At 42.4% G+C, this 16,419-nt stretch overlaps 1 protein-coding gene across 9 annotated transcripts in view; it reads left to right on the forward strand.

Annotated features, from left to right (window-relative positions):
- DENND1A (DENN domain containing 1A) overlaps positions 1 to 16,419 on the forward strand; it is a 147,530-nt gene that overhangs the window by 73,018 nt on the left and 58,093 nt on the right. For all 9 annotated transcript variants that reach the window (XM_059864833.1, XM_059864837.1, XM_059864834.1 and 6 more), the window contains exons 11-12: positions 5,002 to 5,047; positions 13,525 to 13,626. In XM_059864833.1, the coding sequence (XP_059720816.1) occupies positions 5,002 to 5,047; positions 13,525 to 13,626 (148 nt within the window). The remainder of the gene's footprint in view (positions 1 to 5,001; positions 5,048 to 13,524; positions 13,627 to 16,419) is intronic.

The raw sequence follows: 16,419 nt of genomic DNA on the forward strand, positions 1-16,419 counted from the left end.
CCAGGAACTTGAATTGGAGAGGTAGCTACACACTCAGTCATTGTTTGAGTTAAGTCAATTTAGCAACAATTTATGGGCCATGAAATATTTCCTAAAACAGAGTCCACCATCTATTATGTAACCACGTGAACTTGGAGATGTCATTTTTACCTGGGAGGACAGAGCAATCAGCTCCCTGCTTTAAGGCACTATTTCTGCTTCCTGGAGTCTGCCTCTAAAGGGAAATGACCTGAGATTATTTAAAACAGAAGAGTTCCATTTAATTTTAATTAATGCCTGGTTATTTCTTTTGCAAATATGACATAAGACTTTTAGAGAGCTGAAATGGGAGCAAAACTTGAAGCAATGAGAATTCTTCAGTTCTTATGAATACAGAATATCCTGTTCATTCAGTTGGCTGTGCTCATTTACTGTCTGCTGTGATGTTTTGAATCTTCTCCTGCTCTTTTGAAACTCACAGAAGGATGGATAGAGTGTGTCACTCGAGATCTTTGAAAGCTTTTTGAAAAAAGTATATTCCACCTGTGATTATTTGCCTTTTGCTTCCCATTTCCCTCTTGAAAGGGTTTTCTTAAACTTGCTGTTTCTGTTCCCCTGCATTCCTCACTGATGTACTTTGCCTCAGAACTGGAAATGCTGCAAGGCTGTGTCTCCCCATGTTTGCTCTCAATGCACTTGCTCTGTAGTGGGGATGCTGACTCAGTGCTGTGGTGGATCCTCCACGGAGCTGGAATGACTTCAGTCACCTCATCCCTGCCCTGTAGATTGTTGAGGACAAGGGGCAGGAGGGGAAGCACGGGATAGAGTGCTATCCTTTATTTGTATCTTTTAATTAGGCACTGCTCTTTAATGTATTTTCAGCCCAGGGAAACATTTTTGGTGCAGAAGACTAAAATACTGTCACTAGAGACCATAGCTTCATGCACAATTGCTTGTTCCTTTGAATACAGGTCAAGAGAGGAAGTGCAGAAGCACAGCTGCTCTGCTGGTGGCTGGTTTGGGGTTGTTTGGTTGGGTTTTGTTTGTTGAGAGCACGTGCCAGCAGGTGCCAGAAGTCCTGGTTTGTGAGGTGTGCCCCCAAGCATCGATAGTCAGGCACATACAGCTATTTGAATTTGAATCTTGTCCATCTGTTTTATTGGGAATTCAAACACTGGGTGATGTGAAGGAAGCAGTGAAGCAGTGTATCAATTCTCCTCACTACTTTTCCCACTTTGTTTCTTGTTTCCATGAAGCCACTCCCACTGTGACTGTTTGCTTCCTTCTTGCTCTCGGTGAATGTGTTTAAAACGAGCCCTGAGAAAAGCCTGGCTTTGCTGAGCTGGGACACAGCTCAGTGTGTGCTGAGCCCCAGAGCTTTGTCACCAGAAGAAACAGTACATTTTGCAGGGTGATTAAAACAGTCTTTTCTATCAGACAGCTTAGCAGCCAACGTGAATAAATTCTGAGAGCACCCTGGCACAGCTGCTGAACAAACACTTCTGTTGGGGCAGTTTGCTCTCTCTCCAGGAGTTCTTTTAGCCCCCTTTCTCCTGTTTTCTGAATCTGCATGTAGTCAGTGTGCTCCTGGAGTAAGTGGAGGTGGAGCTGCGAGTCCTCCTGCTGCTGGGAAACAAAAATTCCTGCCCGGGGAGCTCTGGGTGGGCATTGCCATTGAGCCTGGCACACCTGGGCACTCACTGCAGCCTCTTGTAGCTGCTCTCGTGGTGACAGCTGTGCCTTCCCTGCATTGTTCCAAAGTATGCAGTCAAGTTTCTAATTTGCATCAATTGCCCCAATAAATTTCGGGAATTCTGCATTTCAATGAGGAATGTGAAGAGAAATCAGGAGACTGCCCTGGAGAGGGAAGTACCAAGGTGTGTGGAGACAGCCACCTGTTAAGTCAGTGTTTGCAGAGCAAGACATGAACGTGGTAAATGTGCTCTCATCCATTTTCCTGGAACAATGAAGCAGAATGGTGAAATCCCTACATAGCTGTAAATAGGAACCTTTTGGAGGTCCCTGGGCTTTTCCATTACTTTCCTGGTGAATTGCAGTATTTTTTAAGGCTGGGCTTTTTTCACTTAAGAAGAAATGTCCCTCTATTTCACCTGCTTCTCTTCCAATTAGTAGTTGCCCACCTCTTGGGAGCATAATTAAGAGGTCTCTAGTTTGCCTAAGGAAACGAATTAAAGAAATTGTAAAAATGCAACTGTAATAAATGGGCAATATATAGCCATTATGTCCCCAAAATCCATATTCATGCTTATGCATTGCTACTTTAATGATTTGATGTTTACCTATGTAACTCATTTGATTATAAATAAGGCCGATTGCCTTGGGAGCCAGCATAGCACAAGAGGAGTAATGACCCCTCTCTTTGTTCCAAAAGGCTCACGCAGGCACTTTGTTTGAGCAGTAAATACATGTGGTAGAAACTGATACTTCTTAATTTTGCACTTAATGGCTATTGGCTGCCAGCAAACAACTTTGAGTAATTAGTAGTTGTGGCTGTAAGAAGCCCCAGGACTGATGAAGTGTCAAGCAGTGGGGAAGGGCTGCTCTGAAGGGCAGTCTTTAATCTGCCAGGGCTCCCAGAAGGATTAAAGGTTGTGCTGAGTGTTTCTGCCCTTTATACAAGGGATGCATCTTGCTGAACTTCACTTGGAAGTCTTGCAAGTACAAATCTACCCTGATCAAATATTAAAAACTGCTGCAGTGTTCCACGTCTCGGGACCTGAATGGCAGCGAGGAGGGACAGTTTCAGTGTGCCCTGGGTGAGGAAGGGGGCACACACCACATTCCCCTGCACAGGATGCTAAAGGTCTACTTAAGTAATGGCCTATGATTAACTCATGGTCAAGAGAAATGGTGATAAAAACAATTTATGAAGCCTGACATGAACTTGGGGCATTTACTTCTAGGTGTGTTTCCTATTCAGTCATATTGATGAGTGATGATGGAAGAATAGAATCTCTCTGGTAGATTTTATTGGAAATATTTATGCTCTTTACCAGAATTACATTTTATTGAGGTTATTTATGCAGTCCCTGTAATTATTTTATGTGCTGTATTGCTGTTACATGTAGTGTTTGTCACTTCAAAATTGAAAAGAAGAGCCTTTGCATCCAAAGCTATCCATGTATCTTGAGCCATATCTCTTCTTGCTACATTTGGAGATGTTAATAAATGGCTGGTTTTCAGGAATACTGCACTCTTCCTGCTTCCTTTCATTCCATGAGCTGAGGTTCCACTGGATGAGACATTTGCAGGGTTAAGACTTCCTGCCGAGGTTCTGACTTTGTTCGGTGGGGATTGAAGCTGTGGCCTTGCTGGAAGTCCTTAATTGGAACCACATTGGTGGTGGTGGCACCGGAGGGGCCGGGGCAGCCAGAGCCAAAGCACTGCTTCATTCTCTCTGTATAAAATCATGGCTGTTCTCTTGTTCCTGGGCTGTGGCCACTGGAGCTGAAGAGGTGGCATGTGTCACAAGTCCAGCGCGTCTGTGACAAAGCAGTGCTCAGCTGAGCAGCCCTCCAGTGTCCTGGGGAGCAGTCTGACCTTCTGCCCCGGACCTGGGTGCGTGTCCCAGTTGCCACCTGTGGGATTCCCAGGAAGCAGAACACTGGGGGTAGTTCAGTGCTGAGCAGCCCCCTGGGCTCTGTCCCAAGGGGCTCTGGGGGTGCACTCATTGCAGTGACGTGGGACAAGGCACTGGAATGTTCTACCAGTGAGCTGCAAAGGGGTTGTGGAGGTTGTATGTGTTTAATGTCTCAGAAAGGAAAAAAAATTGGTTTTACATGAGATTTCTACAGCAGGGGCTGTTTCCACCTCGGTAGAGCATCCTACAGAGTGGCAGTTTGAGGGGGTGTATTAATAAACAACATAAATATTAAAATGCTTATCAGTAAATATATTTTTTTAAGGTATTTCTCAGGAAAAGGAGAAACAGGGATTTTTGCTGGCCTGGTGTCTCAGGAGCTTTTTCAGTACTGTACTGCTCTTACTGAGCAGTAGGCACAGCTTAGAGCAGCAATATGGGAGATATTTTAATCCAAGGCAGTACAGTGACATTTCTCTCGTTTTTTTCATCTGAAATTGAAAATGAGCTCTTTGAGCTTCTGTATCCCAAGCGAGCTGAGGCTCTATTTTAGAAGTTGTGTCTGTCTGTGTGCGCTGCGTTTCGCAGGCAGGATGTGCCATATTTGCAATTAGCAGCTCTGGCAGCCTCGCTGATGGCTCTGGTGCGAGGGGGAGGCTGCCAGCAGCTCAGCACTGGGAAGCCTGGACACGAGAGGCAGCTCTGCCCGGGGCTCTGCTGCTCCTGCTCGGGCCTTGCTCCCATCAGGGCAGGGACCTGGAGACCCTGGGGCTAAAACCTGGCCTAAGAGCCTCTGGGGTGTTGAAGTTTTGTGTCCTGGGGGGAATAATGGTATCAGCAGATGTCCCAGGAACTCTGGAGTTTATCAGGATCTTCAAACGTATTTTTTAGGTTTTCTTTTACAAACGAAAACCTATCAAGATTTATACTTAAAAGTAAATTAAAAATGTGTTCGGACTCATTCAAAGAATTCAAAACTTGTGCTACTGGGTGATGTGTATACATTAAATTAACCACTCCAACAGGGTCCAGGTTTTGAAAGAATATGCTTGGAAAAGTCTGAGTATGCTTTTAAAATTGCAATAACACATTTTGTTGGTTTTCTAACAAAAGACCTCAGTGTTAGGTCTATGGGTAATAGCTGTCCTCAGGTACCTGCCTAAACTCAGTCACTTAGAAATTCTGTTGTCAAGAAAAAGTGAAGTCTTACAGGAGTGGGAGACTACTGCACATTAAAAACATCTTTCAAATATGGACCAACACTTTGTTCACATGTGATTTGTTTGTGTATATGTTATCTATTATTCTTTAGGCAAAACCTAATCCAGCATCCCAGTGTTTTCCTGTAGCTGATTTAATAAGTCATGTGTGTTATTCAGGGTTCTGAGGATGTAAAGCTGTGTTTATTTTCCTCTCCACAGTGCCCCCATGCCCTACCTCATTGGAATACACTTAAGTTTGATGGAGGTAAGTCTCTCTCGCCATTTCTGAAACTATATATAGTGGTGTGATTTAGAGCCAGATTCTGCAAGCAATTACACATTCATTCATATGGTTAAAAATGAAATAATGCTGTTAATTTGGGAGTGCTGGGGGAATTGAGTGAGGCACACATGATAAGGTGGAATGTTAGGAGCCCTGTTTGCTCCCCGTGCTCCTTGGGCAGACCTCTCGTGCTCCCCTCCCCACCCTGGGGCTTCATTTAATCCCTTCAGAGCCTTGCTTGGACTCAGGCACAAAGGCAGAGTCGATATTAAACCACAATGTTGACAGTTACAGTTCTCTTTTAGGCTTTTGCAGACAGATTGTAATTTTTTAAATGTTCAAAAGATCTGAAAAGAAGGAACTTGCAGTTAATGTTAACACAAAGCTGGCAGAGCACCAGCCCTCACAGAAAGCTTCTCCTATAAACAATTCCCAGTAATTCATGTGACTTTTTTAAAAAAACTCTAAAAGTGGAAATAGCACATTTGCTTTTGCTTCCAGCACTGGTGAAACAGTGGATGACTTTCCTCAAAAGTATCAGGGGGACAACAAAAGATACTGACTTCAGGTGCCTCTGAAATCCTCATCCTCCCTGGCTGTGCCCCTTCCCCAGGAGAGCTCAGGGTGGGAGCTCGGCCTCCCTGGGGCAGGGCTGGCTCTGCACGTGCCCCTGGACATGACTGGACCCGTGTCCCTGGTTTAGATCCTGTGTGTGAAGATGGAGCCTTCCTCTTCAGGGTACAGAACAGTTTAGAGAGCTGGGGTTTGCATCACATAAAGGAGTTGTTCTTGCATTGTCCATAAAAATGTGTAATTTCTGGAGATATTAATATTCTTTCACCAGGACAAGTGTGTGTAACAGTGATGCCCTGTGTGTTTGTGTGTGCTGTGTAATATCCCCCCTTTCTCCAGCATTAATGGGAGGTAATTTTAGAAGGCAGTTTTTTCATGAAAAGATAGATTAAATGTACAGGATGTCTTTTTTCTCCTCCTTACCATCCTGGGTACAGATGATTTTTTTATGCCCTTTTTACTGCTAAACCAAGGAAAGAATTGCAGTACGATGTGTTTGTGGATAACCAATTAGTTTAAAAGTCAACATGTACATTTGTTTGCACATCATATGCTTCTGTTCAAGGGGCTGCTCATAATCACCCTTGGCTACTGCACAGGCAGGAGGGTGGAAATATCTAGGAAGAAATGTATTCTTCATTTAGATCAAGAAACTTTCTGCCCCACATCCATCCTAGGCAATCATTGGTGTGGTTATTGTGGTATCTGTAAGAGATGGAAGAGAGCTGGTAGGGGCTGGGAGAATATCTCCAACCACAGCTCTTTGGTTGGCCTGGGAATGGATATAGAAAAGGAATTTAATAATTACACCTTGGAGTTGCTTTGTGTGATGTCTCACTCCTGCCTTGCTCCATAAATCCATTGCCTCTTCCTTTGTCTCTGTGTTTCAGACTGCAGGGCTCTGTGGGCCTTCCAAACTCCATCTGTAAAAACTCAAAAAAAGGAGTTGTTCTTGGAGAAGCCAATTTTCATCCATTTTAGTAACTTGTGAAAAAATCTGTTTAGTTCCAAATCCAGTCTGGCTTTTGAATAGCCAGAGATTCTGGAACACAGACACGCTTTGGCAAAGTACAGTTATTCAAAGTGCCTTATCAAATAAATTAAATAAATAAACCAAACTGTTTTCTCTGCTCTTATGGATAAATTCAATTACAGACAGAACTGCATCTTGCAGCTAACTCTGCTCTTTCCATTGAAAAATAACGTGAAATTCCACAGTGGTGCTGGATCTGTCTGGAGGCAAGTGCTGCAGAATTTCTGTGCCCTGGGCAAGGCAAGGTGACATTTGTCACATGAGCTGGACACTTCTAGGTTACCTCTAGTTTGTGGTGCTGAATGCTCACTCTATTTGTCCCTTCCTTCATATGTAAAGTTGTGAGATTTTTTGGTTTAGAATAACATCGTAGTTGCAACAGTAATTGTTCTTCTCATGACCTGACAGTTGTGTTTGTTTAAAAATATCTTTTCCATACCAAAATAATTCTATAAACTAGAACTACAAACTACTGCCATTATTCAGTACTCCTTTTTCTCTAAATGCTGAAATGTCACAAGTGGGACTTTAGAAGTGTTCTGTTAATGCACACCTTCGAGTGCCAGAAGGGCTTCATTCCCAGCCTTGCACTGTGGCACAGGCAGGTGGACCCTGGAGTGGAGCCCAGGGAGTGCTGCAGGTAGGTCTGGGCTCAGGCTCTGCCCCAGCAGCTCCCATGCCTGGATTTGTCCTCCTTGTGCCTGCACCAGTGGCAGCCTCATCTTGCCAGGGAAGGCAAGATGGGATTTGGGTTATAGGAAACAATTATTTTCTACCTCTAGTCTTGTTTTGCTATCCCAGTGTTGGAATGGGGCCTCTGGAAGAAGCAGAAGTGTTGGTGATTTTAAACAAAATCCAGCCTCTCTCAGCTCAACAGATCTTTCCTGAGCTCTTTGGTACCTTAAAGTTAGTTTGCAGTTTCCCGTGTTCCGTGGGGGCTCTGTAGAAGGGACAGTTATTTTAATGGAAAATGACAAATTTTTCTTATGATTAAAATATCAAGCCTATCCATTGACTGTTAAATCTAATTTGCTGTGACTGAAATGTTCTCCAGTGAGATAAGATAATCTCCTGTTATAGGTCAGAGGGCTCCAAGTGATTTATGGGGGAAAACCTTGGTAGAAAATACAGAGCTGTGTTTTGTGCTCTTATTTTTCAGCTTTTCTATCATCACCTAGTTAGTCATTCTTTATAAGATTTCCATTTAGCAATCCATAAAGTGACTTCAAAGAAGGCTAAAAGTTTATAAGCTGTTGGATAAGCAAGGCTGGAGCTATCACATGAATAATGGAACATGCTTATGGAACTAATTGAATTCATATTAGATGAAGATAAGTACTTAGTAGTGATAAATAATGAGATAGGAAAATGAAACTCTTATCAAAAGAACACACCCCTTTCACTATCTTGTTTTGTGCCTGTGCACTGTAGGCTGTTTTACTCTTCAGATCATATCAAATTGCCCTGTGTGTCAGAAGCTGTGTCAAACTTAGTTGCAGCCTTTTACATTTTGTCAGAGAAAACGATTGTTTCTGCAACTGCTTGTGGAGGAAGGTTATCAGTGTGATGGTGCTGATGGAGGGGGAGTGCCCTTGACCTAGGAGCTCCCTGCTGGAACTGGGGCACATGTGGTTTTGATTGACTGCTGGGGATGGCTGTGCTGGGCTCTGAGATGGGGAGCTCTGGCAGCCGACTCCAGCGTGCCGGGACCCACTTTGGAGAACATCCACCCTTTCCTGCTCTGGCTGGGGCACAGACCCAGCATTTAGAGCTAGAATTGGTCATTGGAAAAGTATTTCCTATCTTTTAAAATTAATATTCCGGTTATTCAAGGACTTTTTTCTGGGACTTCAGAACTGTAATTCTTGCAAGAATATCCAGGATGAATTTGTGTGTGAAACTGCACACTGCATTTCAGAATGTTCTTCTAACCTTTTTCCTAAGGAAAGAAGACCCTGGTGCATATCATAAAAGCTATATGAGCAGATTTTTGTTTTACTTCAACCTGGTATCGGTAAAAATGTTCATGTGAGGAAAGAAATGCTCAGTGAAATTCCTCCAAGTTGTGTGACTTGGAGGCTGATCTCACCTGGTGTCTATAATGTCTCCTGTGCAGCCAGGGGAGTGGAGCTGGGGCTCTCAGAACCCCCCACATGCATTTGGGGAGCACTTTTGGGCACATTCCCCTGCTCCTGTTCAGGGGATCCAGCATGACCATGGCCCAATGAGCGTGCACTGGGTCTGAGCTAACGAGCCTGAGCACGGGTTCTGTGAGCTTGGGCTCAGGCCTGACCCTGCCATGGGGGTCCCCTTCCCAGAACACACCCTGAGAATCCATTGACCACTGGCATCTGCCACTGGTACTGTTAATTGTTAATTATATTTTCAACTGGGGTGAGAAGCGTTAATTAGCTGTTCCCACCCATTTATACTTAGTAAATCAATGCCTTTTCTACCTGTAACTGAGGAAGTGCAGCTTCTCCATTGGATTTTAATGAAGGGTTATAGATTAACTTAAATCCAGGTCTTAAACCCCTAAATGCAGTTTAGCCACTCACACATACTCCCAACATGGCTGTATGTGGTTTCAGGAGTATTGATAAAAATGCATTTAAAATATTATGGAATTGTCTTTTATCTAGTTATTGGGGAAATGGAAATCAGAACCATGTTTTAATAAGGGATTCTGGGGGCATGTTTGAGGGTGAGTTTTCAGAAGGCAAGCCCTGCAGTACCAAGCAGGCTTCCCCAGCAGCAGAGAGGTTTTTCTCGTGTGCCCCAGCGCCGGGGCAGCACGGGTGCTGTTTGTCACTCAGCTGGCAACAGCTGCTTGTGATAAGGAGCTGGGGAATCACCTGTAGAGGCTCGGGGTGCCCGGGCGGAAGGGTGGGAGATGGGCTGGGGGGGCAGCCCACCTGCTGTGCCCGGATCAAAGGGCCCCGGGGTCAGGGGGCACATCCCGCTTAAGCAGAGCTGTCTGCTGAATAGCCATTTCAGATTGTAAATCTGGCCCTGATTTCATTAAGTCCTTCTGGCTGCTCTTGGGGCATGAAATAATAAAATTTTATATCCGCTGCCTTTCCTGCTTCTGGCAGCCAGATTGACACATTGTTGTCTGCAGCGTTGTGGTGTTTTCCTTAAGAAAATAAATGGAAGCTATTAATTCAGTAGAGACAAGTCATTAAGCAAATGGATTTTAGACTTGTTGTGAATCATACCTTCTTAACAATTTCAAACCTAGAGCACGGGCTCACTAGAATGTTAGTTTTTGTTAGGAGTTCTGCCTTTCCAAGAGAATCGGTGGAAGGTATCACCCTTTTACTGTTACAACATTTTTTAAGATGCTGATCACGTTTGTATCTGGTTATAAAACCTCATGATCAGCTTGGTTTATGTTTTGGCAGCAATTTAGCCGTGAAGTTACGCAAACCTGGTTTGTGGGAGGAAAGGCAGAGGGTGCTGGTGTTTGATGGGTATGGAGGTTTTTCTGTTTTGTTCTAAATTAAACTGTTCAATAAAATTGTTCACCTGCAAGAAGTTTAACTTGGGATTCCTTTATGGCAGAAAGTGCAGAACCTGCTTAGTGTAGGCAGTGTTGATAAGATAGCCTTTAGTGTAAACTGGTGTTACTGTTAGAGAGGAATACTGCTTCTAGAGTGGGATGGAGGAGCACCCCTTAATTCTTCTATTAGAATATGGTTTCTGTGTTTTTGTGAACTTCCACATAAAACATTTAAATGACTCGAGTGTTTGGCTGCCTGTGAGCAGGGCAGGCACCCGGACCGTGCTTATTTACGGACCTGGTGTTTAAGGCCCCCCGGAGTTTGTTTGAAAAGTTAAGAGATTTTCACAGTAAAGGTGCCATTTCTGAAATTTAAAGTGCTCTTTTCACCAGGAGATAAATTCTCTCTGATTAAGTCAGTAATTCTTACTAAGCCATGTTTATAGAGGCCATAAACAATGGGTTCAGTGTGCTTGTTAAACCAGCTTTCCATACCTCTCCACTCTTTTAAAAAGAGACATTTAAAATAAAAGGCAGGTGTAGATGTTAGTTTGATTTAGATGTATTTTAGGTGATTAATTGTGGCTACAAGTAATTGGGCAAGGATGGTTAAGAAAGGTTTGCAGGAGTGAGATGTGATGCACATTTTCACTGAATGTCTCCTTTTGACTCAGTACATCCCTGACCTGTGGGAAAATGAGATTAGGAATCTGTAAGGTTCATATTTCCTCTCAGTCCTTGCTTATCCACGTTTCTTTTCAGCAAAATACCAACCTACTGAATACAGTCCAGTCTGTTGCACAGGTATCACTTGTAAAATGTTGTTTAACTCTTCAGGAAGTTGTGAAATATGGACTGGGGCTCTGTGTGGCTTGTGGCTGTCCCTTCCCATTCCTGAAAATTATGACAACACACAAACTGTATGTGGGGAAAATTATCTACGTGTTTTTGTGATTTACAGAATCCAGTGGGGTTTAATGTGAGAATTGCAGCTGAATTATGGGAATTTTTACTGAAATTCCAACAAGAGAGTAAATACAGTGATTTCCATGTTGGTTGGGCTGATTAGGTGCCAGGTTTAGTCAAAGAAGTGTGTGATTATTTAACAAAAGCCCTTATAACTGCCTGATACTGGCTTTATCAAAGGTGGTAGTGACAGGAGAGATGACAAAACCAACTAAGGATTAGGATGAACTGGTCAGTCTGCATTTCTGTAGAATGAGCCACAATCAGACCATCAAAAAATTAGATGTTTTTGAATGCATTGCAAGACAGATGCTATTAATCAAGTCAGTCTCCAGTGTTTTATTAAATCTGAGGGCTGGTCTCAAGGGAAGTCCACTGCCTTTGTACAAATATTGCAAATCTTTACAGTGAGGCTGAGCTCTTGGTGGTGCAGAGTTTAATCAGCTTCCTTTTGGACACGACGATTTCTGGGCCAGGTGTGGGGTGATCACACATTTGCAGTCCCTGTACCATGAGGGCATCCTTCTGGGTTATCCCCCCTGGCTGAGCCCTGCTTGGCACAAGCCTGTTCTGTGCTCCAGAAGAGCCCACATTTTGCTGAAGGGGATGTGCAGATTCAGCACCAGAGCTACAGAAACACCCGGGCACGTTCACCATGCGTGTGCTGCTTCTTCGGCAGCAAGCAGGAGAAGGGTTTCTTTCCTTCTGTCTTGTCCTGCCAGCACTGAGGCTGACAAGCTTCTGGCTTTGGTTAAGTACTTTGCAAGACCTTTTTGTTGGAGGTTTTTAGACTCCTCTGAGTATAAGTGAGATTTTTAATTTTCTGAAACAGGAAGGAGCAATCAGTTTGTCCGGTGCTTCCGGACTCCTAGAAGGAGCGAGGCTCCTGGATTGCTTTAGAGTTTATCAGATGCAGCCAACGGGGTGACCTTTGGTTCCTGCAAGCAAGTACCTGGCTTGTCAGGCAGTGCTGCTGCTCTTTATATGGAAAGCATTAAATGTAATATTCTTCTATTTAAGTTAAAGAAATGTCTCCTGAAGACCTAAACTTAAATGTCTACAAAGTGGGTTTTATGGTGGTTGGGGTTTTTTTCAGCCCTAAGTACACAGCAGTTTGCTTTATAGACAGAGGACTGAGCCTTGAAAACTGAGGGTAATTATTTAGCTGCCTAAGGCTCAACTTTGCCATTGTTTTAGGACTTGAGTTCCTTTCTTTTAAAGGAAACAATTCCGTCCACCCCACAAAACCTTAATTAAAAATTGAGTATGTTTTTGTTCATTTTCCTCCTCAGTAACTTTCATTTGGTCCTGCGTGTAGGTAGGTAGGTACTTAAACATTTTTTATAGTGTCACTGGGAAATTTCCTCAATTACCATATTCTATAATTCCAGTTTTTCTGATTTTCAATTTTCAAAGCTTTATTTGATTAAACCTGTGTGATTAGTCAGTCAAAAAAAAAAAAAACCAAACAAACATTCAAGTCTCCTGTTAGTGGAAGAAGTGTTAAGTGTTTAAATGCTGCTCTGTTTGGTATCAGTGACTCATTTACTGTTGATTAAGCAGGGAAATCAAGTCTGGCAGTGTTTAAATTTGCTTAGATCACTGATACCTTTAGACACTCAGAGTCACAGGTACTGATGATCATTCTTTTGAGAAATAGGTTCTTCTTTTCTCTTCAATGTGTAAGTACTGTTACAGAAGATGTGAACTTCAGACTAGATCAGAAACTTTCCCTCAATTCATGGGAACATGAGAGAAAGTTCTGACTTGCTGAGCAGGATGTGGTAGAATTAAATTTCTCTTAGCTTTATTTCCCCCCCCCCCCCCCATTTTAATTATTTACTGATTAGGCTCTCATAGGATCTAGTTTACTAAAATGCAGTTATAAACTTGTCTTTATTAGACTTCCAAAATTCAACCTGGAATTTGGAAACCAGTTCCCATCCCTGACTTATTGTAATTCTCAATTCCTGGAAAATCCACTCTTTATTGTTATTTAAAAGAATTTCCAAATATAAAAAGATTTGCTTGAAATCCTGACTTGACTAGAAACCGTTAAATGCTCAAACAGGACACCAAGACAAACATTAGCAGAGGTCCTTGAAATGAATCTTTGCTTGAATAATCACAGACCCTCTGGTTTGACAAATTTCAGTGTGCATGTTGTTAAGAACTTCTGTCTGCCAACTGAAGGTTAATTTTTTTAACATTGTAAACGGAATAAATAAAACAAATGACAGGAAGTCAGGAATGTTGATTGTTTTTAAAATGGTTGCAGTTCTGTTGTGCTCTATTATTCTGCCATCACTTGTGTCCTTTATGCATAAAATTTCATTTCCCATACTTACATTTTCCTTTCCCTTTCCTGAATTTGCTCACCTATAGAAAGTAAGAAGCATGGCCCTGGAAGATGTGGTGATCCTTAATGTAGACACCAACACACTGGAAACCCCTTTTGATGACCTTCAGAGCCTCCCCAATGATGTGGTATGTATGGAGTGACTTACCCAAGGATTCAGTTCCTGCTGGCTGTCACCGAGGGGTCTCACTGGGAGCTCTCATGGTAGCACTGAACTGCTTTCCCTCAGTTCTTGCTGCCCCAGAGTGTTTGGGAATGTTTGTCACAACATTTACAGATGTGCATTGAAACCTCCCAGTGAAAATCAGCTAATGCTCACGTGAGCTAGACATCCTGCATCTTTAGTTAAGTGTTGTTTCCAAATGAAATTGTGTGAGGTTTTGTCCTGTGACTGCTTCTGGGTGAGCTTTAAGGAATTTCATGCATTTTATATCCTGAGATATGATATGAAATGGGTGCCTTCACATTCACTTCAATCACTGCTAGAATTCAGAACTCATTTTCTTTCTCATTCACTGTTTTTATTGGTAAATTATTTGATGTTTTTAATAACTTGATAGTAATGCTGTATAAATACCTAACATTTAAGGGATGCAGAGACATCCCACTTGCTGCTGCAGTCTTCTCCACTGAAGGAGCTGAGAGCAGATGAGTGAGAGTGTCAGGAGCTGTTTTCAAGGCAGAGAGTGAATGTTTAGGAGAACGTGGCAGGGGAAAATCTGGATTTCCTGTGCTAGCTGTGAATATTGTGCTGACAGTCAGATCTGAACATTTTTTTGTGCAGTTGAGAAACAGAATTGATGTGCAGGGAGGTCAGTGTAAGCTGGTGTGTGAGGAGAAGCTGCAGTGAGGGTGAATGCCCAGTGCCTCCTGCTGTGACACCCTGGCTTTCCAGTGGGATCCCTTCAAAAACAGGGAGCTCAGGAGGAAAGGGCCATCTTGATTGTGAACGTTTTGGCTTTAGTAAAACATTTAGTCTGTAAAAGTTGATTCTATTATTTTTTCTGGCATTATATAGTTTTTCATTTTGATTTCACTCCCAGCATCCAAATCTGCCAGCTGATCACTGCTCTTGCCATTATCCACAACCCGGGAATGACAGACTTGTAAATTTCATGGAATTATGTAAGAAATGTCTGGATACAGGGAGCACGGGGCCTCAAACATGTATATGATTTGTCAACAATCAAGTATTATATTAGATTTTATGAGACTTCATTAAAGGAGCTGTTGTGGGCACACTGTAGAACATCAGAAGAGACTTCTCCAATAAACACAGAACTTCAAGCTTTGGAATGTAATAAATTTTAAGAGACTTCCTTCCTTTCATTATTTACTTTTACTTCACTTTTATAACAGTAGAGAGTTGTGTTTTATTAGTTCAAATTTCTTGATTCAGTTTTCCACAGGTCTATTTAAGAACTCCATTTTATCTCAGAGGATGTTGAGAGCAGAGCAGAGGAAGTGCTGCCAGCAAATTCAATTAACTGGCAGGGCTCACCAGTAGCATATATGGGGTATTTTTTTTCACAACTGCTATATAAATACAGCTGGGATTAATATTTTTCACAACAAAGCTTTAAGTCGAGTCGTGTTGTGTTGTGTAATTAATGTTTGGGCTGGGGGTTTGTTGGGATTTAGCTCTGGAGCGTTGTTGCAGTTACCTGGAGGAAGCAGCTCCTCCTCCAGGTCTCTCCCTTCACACGGTTCCAGAGTTGGCTTTGACCACTAGAGAGCAGCTGCTCTGCTGTGCAAGAATTGAATTTCTGTCAGTTCTTTCATGCATCATGTGTTTGGAACTGTAAGTGGATCAAGTTGTTCATCTCAGCAGGGAGATGCTAAAGCCAATCCATTATACTTTTTTTCCTTTTCTTTTTTTTTTTTTTTTTTTCCCCCGTTTTTGCTTCCCTGGGAGATTTTGGGAGCGTGTCTCCCCACTGGTCTTAGTCTAAGTAGATGCATTTATGATCTGAGAAACTAAAAACGTCTTCAGGAGATTCTTGATCATAAATGCCTGTTATGTCAAACTACTCTGCCAGTTTTGCTACTTAATGTGAGCAGTAAGCAATTCATGCACTGCTGAATAGACAAAATTTACTTTGCTAAATTAAATCTATCTATATTCATCAGTGAGCAAAAACATCTTCTCTGTGGTGCATTCACCATCAGGTAATTAATCCAGTGGAAAATTTCTAAAAGCTGTTTTTCCTCTCTCCTTGAACTGCTTTTTAAATCCAGTGAATGAAGACTTATGATTATTTTAGAGCCTCAGGTAGTGAGTTGTTCTTGAGTTTCATGATAGTGATGTTGCTACCTAAACTGGTTCTTGGAAATCAAGAATAAACTGTTTTTCATTCTTTAATTCTTAGGATCCAAACAAATACAGGACCCAGTGAGAGGTCTTTCCAGTTAGAATTTGTGTCAGAGGAGCTGGACAGAATTGAGGCAGTTCCAGCAGAGTCAGCTCAAGTTGTTCCTTTGCCCCAGTTTACCTCAGCAGTACCTGCTGGCTGTCAGGCTTCTGAAGTGGTCAGGTCATGTCCCTGAAAATCAAGATTTGTACTACTGTGTTACTGATTAACTATTTGAAATGTGAAAACCTGCCCCTTCTTCACCTATTGCTTCTGATGTGTTGCTGGAAATCTGGCAGCATGAGAGCACCCTGGGAAGTAACTTTCCTTTTAAAATAATCAATATTAAAAAAGAGATTTATTAAGGACTGTGATTACAATAAGTGCATCTGCTGCTGACAAGTCTCCTACACCACCGTCTGTGTTGCAGTGAATAGCAAAGAGGGGGTAGTAATTTTTTTTTATGCAACCCGTATGGATTTTTCATGTATTTCCAAATAAGTGTCATCTTCTAGTCATAGTTGTAGTCAGAGCCCCATGTTACAAGGAATGAAGTATAAGCTTGCTCTG

The sequence above is a fragment of the Haemorhous mexicanus genome, chromosome 21, assembly GCF_027477595.1.
Source record: "Haemorhous mexicanus isolate bHaeMex1 chromosome 21, bHaeMex1.pri, whole genome shotgun sequence".
NCBI classification, from domain to species: domain Eukaryota; kingdom Metazoa; phylum Chordata; class Aves; order Passeriformes; family Fringillidae; genus Haemorhous; species Haemorhous mexicanus.